Below are 7,564 nucleotides of genomic sequence, written 5' to 3'. Positions count from 1 at the left end.
GGGAAAGAGGGAGAGGATTTGGTGGCAGGGAAGGAAGAGGAAGAATAGGCCTCTGGCTTGGTTTTTGTTTTTTATTGTTATAGTTTTGTGTTCTGAATTTTTGTGAAATTAAAGTGGGGGGAAATTACTTCTGCTGCCACTGCTGTTTGCTTTGCTTGATCTTGTTTATATTGGGATATTTATTGATAAAAAAATGGATAAAATCTGACGTGAGGACCCGGTGGAAGGGGAAGACGACACTTGGATCAGATTCCGAGTGCCAACAGTATACTGTGATTGTTGGTGGATAATGTACTAATCCATGTCTATCCACATTGGGTTTTTAAATACAAATTTTGAGTGTTGTTTTTGTTTTTGTTTTTTCATAATTTGAATTCTATATTGCAGCCATTCATTTGCTAGACCCATTGCTCTTAACTCTGCCGAGCCGAGCAGATCCATCCAACACCTGACGTGGAAAGGATTTCCACGGTGTTTGATACGGTAATTTTAATTTTTTAAATGTTTTTTATTTGAAAATTTATTAAAATAATATTTTTTTAATTTTTTAATATTAATATGTCTAGACAATAAAAAAAATACTAAAAATCCATTTAAATAAAAAAATCAAGTATACATTAAATACACTTTTTAAATTATTTGAAAAAATAATTTAGAACGAGATGTCAATTGATTATAAAATATTATTCAATACCATATTAAAAAAACTTATTTTAAAATTATTTTTTAAAAATTACTAATTTAAATTTTACAAACCTCAAAATCAATAAAAATTTTCATAATCATTAATTTTAGAATTTATAAAATTAATCAAGTTCCATGTAAATTTCATGTTAATCTAAAAAATATATATTTTATATTGTTGCTAAAGTTATTTGACTTATATCTCCTTGTGTGTCATATAATTTTATTTTTAATGTAAAAAAATATATCAACATTTTTTATATATTTTTTACATTAATAAATAAAAACTATAAATTGAAATTTTATGTGTATAGTTAATTAAATAAATTATAAATTATTTATATAATTAAAATAAATTATAAAATTTAATTTTTAATTAACTGAAACACTTATATTAATGTTAAAAACACCCTTGAGCAAGGTGTCTTGCACCTGTAAAAATTATTTTTAATCTCAAAACATCTAAATAAAATATATATACTATAGAAAATCTATCTAGAAACTCAAACAACCTGAAATATTAAAATTAACCCGAAGTCTTATCCTCTTTACTGTAATTAAAAAAATTGAAATCGAAAGTGATTAGATGATCACAGGAACAAGGATAAGATTTTATCCCACTTCATGTAATAAAAAGGAATGTACCTCGATGACAACTCGAAGAAGATCCCTGATAGACACTAGCGTCTAGACATACAAGATATTCATGCATTATTACAAAGGACTCTCATCAATGCTACTAATCCTACCAGTCTAAATCAACATTTATTATTATTATTATTATTATTATTATTAATATTCCTCGCAGATATCACAGATTTCAAAGGGAGCAAGTTTAGAGATCTCTCGACAAAAAATAAAACAAAATAACTACATGTCGAACAAAGGGCATGACCGGACATTTAATTTTTATTTGAGAACATGTTGATAATTTTTTTTAAATATTTTTTTAAATATTTAAAAAATATTTTTCATATTAATATGTTGAAATAATTTTAAAAAATAAAAATATTAATTTAAAATAAAAAAAAATATTTTAATTTTTTTAAAATATTTTCATATCACCAGACCAAAACACACCCTAAACATAATACCATACGCAAATAATCACTGCCTATAAGGTATTGGCGTACAATACCACACCCAAATATCCACCACGCACAAGGTATTGATTTTTTTATCCGAGACAAAATAAATAATTCAATATCTAAATCAATGGTTAAATCATATTAAATTGATAATCAAATCAATTCAGATATGACTGATTAAACCTAAATAAATAAAAAAGATGGCTTTAAAAGGAGGAAAAAAAATATTTTGTTCAGAGTGAAATTCATACTCTTTTCTCAGGAAAAAAAATGCAACCATTTCACCAAAATCAACATGAATAATTTAATTTAATTTAATTTTAATGCGATATAATAGTTACAAGTTGAATTATACAGTGTAATTAACCTAGATTGACATGCAAGATGTAACCCTCATGATCTTAACTTGTAGCTATACAAATATTCCACGTGGCAATGAAGCATCACGCCACCTGCATGGACGACTCATGGCCCAATCAAACATTTAAAAAACTAAAAAAACTGCAAATATAGGTGAAACCCCAATAACGAAGATCCAGCTCAATTTACAGAGCGAAGCCCACAATCAGAAAATGCAACCGGCCCTGATCAACGAAAACACAAAAACCTCTTTAAAAGGAAACGTAGCCGTTTTAAGCCGAAGCGCAGAAATCAAATTCCAACATCCTGCAAACCTCACAAATCACAAGCCCTAACCCCCCACCGGTAGCTTCTCTCGTTTATTACAGCCGCTCTTCATCTTCTCGCCAGCGATCTCAGGTCAGTCTCTGATTGTGTCTTCTCTCTATCTGGGTTTAATTTTGTGTTTTCTGCATAAAGCAACTCACCACAATTGAGGAAATCTTGGGGATAATTTTAGCATTCTCTACAATATAAAAGCCAATCAACTAGCAAGCATGCTTCTTTTCTGTATTTAGCAGGAAAAAAAGATGGGTTTTTAATAACATGCCAGAATTTATAGATTCATAATTGAGTTGGGTTATTTGTGGCAGTTTCAATGATTTACACAGCGATTGATAACTTCTATTTAACTGATGATGAGCTACAAAACTCCCCGTCAAGGAAAGATGGAATCGATGAGGCTACGGAGACAACTCTTAGGATCTATGGCTGTGATCTTATCCAAGAGAGCGGCATTTTACTCAAACTGTATCTTCTCTTCTTTGCTTAATCATGTACTGCACATGTTTTTTTTTTTCCTGGGTTTTTTGTTGATGCCTTTTACTCATACTGGTTCTATCTGTTTCTGTTTCATTATTTTTTATACTCAAAGACCTCAAGCTGTGATGGCTACCGGTCAAGTTTTATTCCACCGATTCTATTGCAAGAAGTCATTTGCCCGTTTCAATGTCAAGGTTAGAAGTGATATTTTCACCTACAGTGTTAAATTTACGAGAGATGGGCATTGGTTTATTTAGTTCTAGCAATGCAATTTTTATAATTCCCACTTATTTGTCTAATATGTTTTTAGGATGTGCTAATATTTTGCAGAAAGTTGCTGCTAGCTGTGTATGGCTTGCATCTAAACTCGAGGAAAGCCCTAGGAAATCAAGGCAAGTCATCATTGTTTTCCACAGAATGGAGTGCAGGAGGGAAAACTTACCCTTAGAGTTTTTGGACCTGAATTCAAAGGTTAGAAATATGGTATCACGTTTGCATAAGATGCTTCAGTATTATTCTCTTCCCTTTGGCTCATAGCTGGTTTTAGTCCTTCTGGTGTTAGGCACTTAAGACTTTTTTCTCTGTGTCAATAGAAGTTTGCAGAGTTGAAGATTGAGTTGAGCAAAACAGAGAGGCATATATTGAAGGAAATGGGTTTTGTTTGTCATGTTGAGCATCCCCACAAATTCATTTCAAACTACCTAATGACCCTTGGAACACCCCAAGAATTAAGACAAGAAGCATGGAACTTGGCTAATGATAGGTACTTCTCTGAATCAAACATTTTGATTGTATCATTCTACAGTTGTTTTGTGAGTCTTATGTGCGTAGTCTGTATATTCAGTTTGATGAATTTGTGCGGTGTTGCTTTTTCTGCGGAAAAAATAAAAATAAAAATCATGTTCAACATGACCATCAATTTTGGAACTAAGAATTATTTGTTCAGATGCAGGGATTCCCTAAACAAAACCACAGCAGATATAAAATAATATTCCTTGCTTAGTGAAATATCTTATCTGTTGTCAGTTTTCAGATAACTGCTTTTTTGCACTTGATAATTAAATAGTCATTCTGATCTCAATAAAAAGAGCATTTACTTTTTGACAGGATCCTATCAGTTTAAGTTCCTCTTCCCTTGTAACTTATTTCCTCAGATCAATTGTAGCAATTGCATCATCTTTCAAGGCTTGTAATTGCTGTGAAAAAGATTGCCAAGTACTTATAACATAAGCTCCAGTTATGATGTAACAGTTAGCATGAATTACAATCTTTTATAGGCTTACCTGGTTGCTTATGTCTTCAAGCTATTAGTACAAGACAGAATTGCACAACAAGGTGGTTAAAAAAACAGACGCTGCTTCTGTTTTAAATTAATGGATTTTGGTGTTATTGCTTGTTTGGTATATCTTCTTTTCCTGGGACTTACTAGTGTGCTTTCTTGTTGGTATTTTTCTACATTAATCCATTCTCTTGGCAGTTTGCGGACAACTTTGTGTGTTCGTTTCAAGAGTGCAGTTGTGGCTTGCGGTGTTGTATATGCTGCAGCTCGTAGATTTCAAGTACCTCTTCCTGAGAATCCACCATGGTGGAAAGCATTTGATGCAGAGAAATCTGGGATTGATGAAGTTTGTAGAGTTTTGGCTCACCTATATAGCCTTCCTAAGGCACAGTATGTATCAGTCTGCAAGGATGGAGATTTTTCTTTTTCGAACAAGTCTTCAGATTCCCAATTGCAGCTGATTTCAAAGGTGGTTCTGTATTTCCTTTTTTTCTCAATTTGATTCTAAATCAACCTTTTAATTTTTGGTTTTTACAATATTTGCAACTGTCTCCTTGTCATCAAAGGCGGTATATTGCCTAGTGACAAAGCAAGTATGGCTGTTGTTTCCGTAAGAAAGAAAAAGACAACCCGGTTGTTTTGATAGGAAAAAGGGTAGAAACTGCAAGCATTGTAGAGATTACTTCATATTCATCTGAGACAGGGATGCTTCATCATATAAACCCATTGACTGAAATTATATTTTTTCTGCTCTTGAATAGGAAATTCCACGGGCTACTAGCCTGCCAGCTAATAATAATTCAACTGAACCAAAGGCAGCTCCAAGTGGTGTTAATGCTGAATCTGGCGGATCCAAGGACATAACAAAAGTTGCCTTAGACAAGCTGAAGGAATCTAAAAAAACAGATGATGAATCCAAGCCCGCTGAGGGAGAAGCAAGAGAAGAGCTCATTCCAAGATCAAAGTCTGATCACAGAACAGAAGCGAGTGGTGACAAGAGCAAGGAACGGGACAGGGACAGGGACAGGGAGGGGGAAAGAGAGAGGGATAGAATAAAGGCCCAGGATCGTGATAGGGGCAGAGATTCTGACCGGGAAAGAGAGCGTGATGAAATTGAAAGAGACAGGGATAGGGCTAAGGATCGAGGTCGTCATCGTTCAAAGGATAGAGGAAGAGAGTCAGGTCAGCTCCCAAGTTCCGTTTTGTCCAGATGTTACACTAAATTTGGGGGCTAGCAATTCTCTGTTTAAACTTTTATACAACTTTAAGTACTCTTATAACACATTTCTAATTGTATATGTGATCTTTTAATCTAAATGCAGGACACTCGGAGAAATCAAGGCATCACTCCTCACGTGGTATGTATTTTAACTTTTCTTACGAGGTCCATCTTTTTTTTTCTCGATGTTAAATGGCAGTCCTCTCATCTGGGACCATTCTGCATTTTCAGACCGTGACTACCACAGTTCCTCCTATTCATCAAGGGAGAAGGACCGGCATAGGCACCACTCATATGCTTGAACTGGCCATTGGAATGTGCGCACACTTCCTTTTTAGAGATGTAGCAGCAGGGATTGCCAGTACAGTACTTGTATATTAATTTTTTTTTTGAGGTGTTATAACATATCCTGTCTGTCCCATTGCAACATGACAGAGGAGCAAGAAAACACCATCATGTTTACAGTTAAATTGAGATCTAAAACATAAGAGTTCCATAATGCTAGTTCCCTCACCACTATCTGTGCTGTACTTGAACTGGTCCTTTTTTTGTGAAAAAAATGTCGAACACTGGGTTTTCTTTTCTGTTCAAGTTACGACAAGGTGATCATGTCATTATGGTCAGGCGAACCACCCCATTTTAACAGGAGGGGATGCCGATGCTGGCCTATTGGCTTAAACGTCCCTTGTGCTATAGTGCTAGCGAATCCTTTTGAAGTGAGAGCGTGGACTCACTCTCAGCGATGAGTGATTACTTGCATATACTGACATGTTAAATTGGAGCGTGGACTCACACTCAGTGACGAGTGATTACTTGCATGTACTGGCATGTTAAATTGGAGGGGAATTATCATATGGGGTAGTAACATGCGATGCCATTAATATGACCACAAAAAACATGCTATTGTATTAAATGTGGTGTCTGACAGGTTCTGATAAAAATAACAATTGTTGCATACCAAACGATCCGTTTCTCATAGAGGCGGTGTAGGGCACCCAGTCTTCCTGCAGGTTAAGAAACTTGAATTCCTAATAACAACCCGCAGTGCACCGCACAAGCAATTTTACCGTCAGTTGAAGGCTCGGTGTAAACCAGATACTTCATGTTGGACTCTCAAAGATAACTAATAAAAGTAACAGATGTCTGAATACACATTTTAATCGTCATCATCACCAAGAATTGCAGCAACAAATCTCGTCGCTGAAGGATTTGCAGCTATTGAACTCCTAGCCACAGTACTAAATGGCTAGTGAAGAGGCAAGAAGAGCACACATTGCAGTAACTCACAGTTTCTTGTGCTTTGAAAAGAAAAGAAACCCTATATTCAGTGTTATGAGCAACAGGCAGCGAGCAAGCAGTAGGGCATGTTGAAGAAAGATCAGAATGCAGATCCGCCATCCTTTGTCTTGCCAAGCATCACGTCTTTAGCCTCGTTGATTTTTGAAGCAAGGTAGTGGCTACCACCCGCATCAGGATGGTTTGCTACCATCACTCTTCTATGTGCTTCTTTCACCTTCTCTGCTCCAGCATTTTCTCTGCTCAAAAAAACCCCATCTTTCTAACTTCAATTATTAATCATAATTTCAAGATAATCAAGCAAATAATATCCATCAAGTAAGAATAATAAGAAAAATTAATTACCTAATGCCAAGAATAAGAGCAGCTTCTTTTCTCGTCATTTTAGGCTGAAACCCTCCATCATAAAATTTGCGTATTCTAGGCTTTGGTGGTCTTGCTTTAAATGATTGCCATGCCTGGACCCCGTATTTCCCAGCCAGTGCTGCTGCTGCTATTGCTAGCCCAGCCAGAAACGGCGTCGCCTGAAAATCACTCCATGATTATTAATTTCACATCTATCATTATTTCAACCATCGATCAAATCCAGAATTATTTCAGAGAAAAATCTAATCAAATCGCTCACCATTTTTTTAAAATTTATAAATAGTAATAAATAGAGAGAATGAATACTGCTAAAAACTCTTCAAAGCTTTCTGTAGAAGAAGAAGAAACAGTGAAAGAGCTTCTCGCTGATTGCGTGCATCTCCCAGTTTCTGTGGCACTTTACAGTCCCAACCATTCACTGCCAGGTGTTGCACAACCAAAGGACATTTTGGTGATTACGTGCTTTTATTT

At 35.1% G+C, this 7,564-nt stretch overlaps 2 protein-coding genes across 3 annotated transcripts; one reads left to right on the top strand and one right to left on the bottom strand.

Annotated features, from left to right (window-relative positions):
* The first annotated feature begins 2,395 nt into the window (after positions 1-2,395).
* LOC105130810 (cyclin-L1-1-like) lies at positions 2,396-5,939 on the top strand. Its single transcript, XM_011033494.1, has 9 exons — positions 2,396-2,531; positions 2,765-2,921; positions 3,046-3,127; positions 3,264-3,404; positions 3,527-3,696; positions 4,411-4,681; positions 4,974-5,394; positions 5,535-5,570; positions 5,663-5,939. The coding sequence occupies exons 2-9, from the start codon at positions 2,770-2,772 to the stop codon at positions 5,731-5,733; spliced, it is 1,344 nt and encodes a 447-aa protein (XP_011031796.1). The 5' UTR covers positions 2,396-2,531; positions 2,765-2,769; the 3' UTR covers positions 5,734-5,939.
* Positions 5,940-6,314: 375 nt separating this feature from the next.
* On the bottom strand, positions 6,315-7,536 carry LOC105130809 (mitochondrial import inner membrane translocase subunit TIM14-1). Of its 2 annotated transcripts, none has more exons than XM_011033491.1 (3): positions 7,353-7,536; positions 7,073-7,251; positions 6,315-6,969 (listed from the first exon to the last, which is right to left on the bottom strand). In XM_011033491.1, the coding sequence occupies exons 1-3, from the start codon at positions 7,353-7,355 to the stop codon at positions 6,810-6,812; spliced, it is 342 nt and encodes a 113-aa protein (XP_011031793.1). In that variant the 5' UTR covers positions 7,356-7,536; the 3' UTR covers positions 6,315-6,809. The 2 variants fall into 2 exon arrangements, with proteins under 2 accessions (XP_011031793.1, XP_011031794.1); XM_011033492.1 differs by having other exon boundaries at positions 6,315-6,966.
* Between the last annotated feature and the right edge of the window lie 28 nt (positions 7,537-7,564).

This window comes from Populus euphratica, unplaced genomic scaffold (assembly GCF_000495115.2).
Source record: "Populus euphratica unplaced genomic scaffold, PopEup_1.0 scaffold29.1, whole genome shotgun sequence".
Lineage (NCBI taxonomy): Eukaryota > Viridiplantae > Streptophyta > Magnoliopsida > Malpighiales > Salicaceae > Populus > Populus euphratica.
This window is presented reverse-complemented; position numbering and strand designations above follow the sequence as displayed.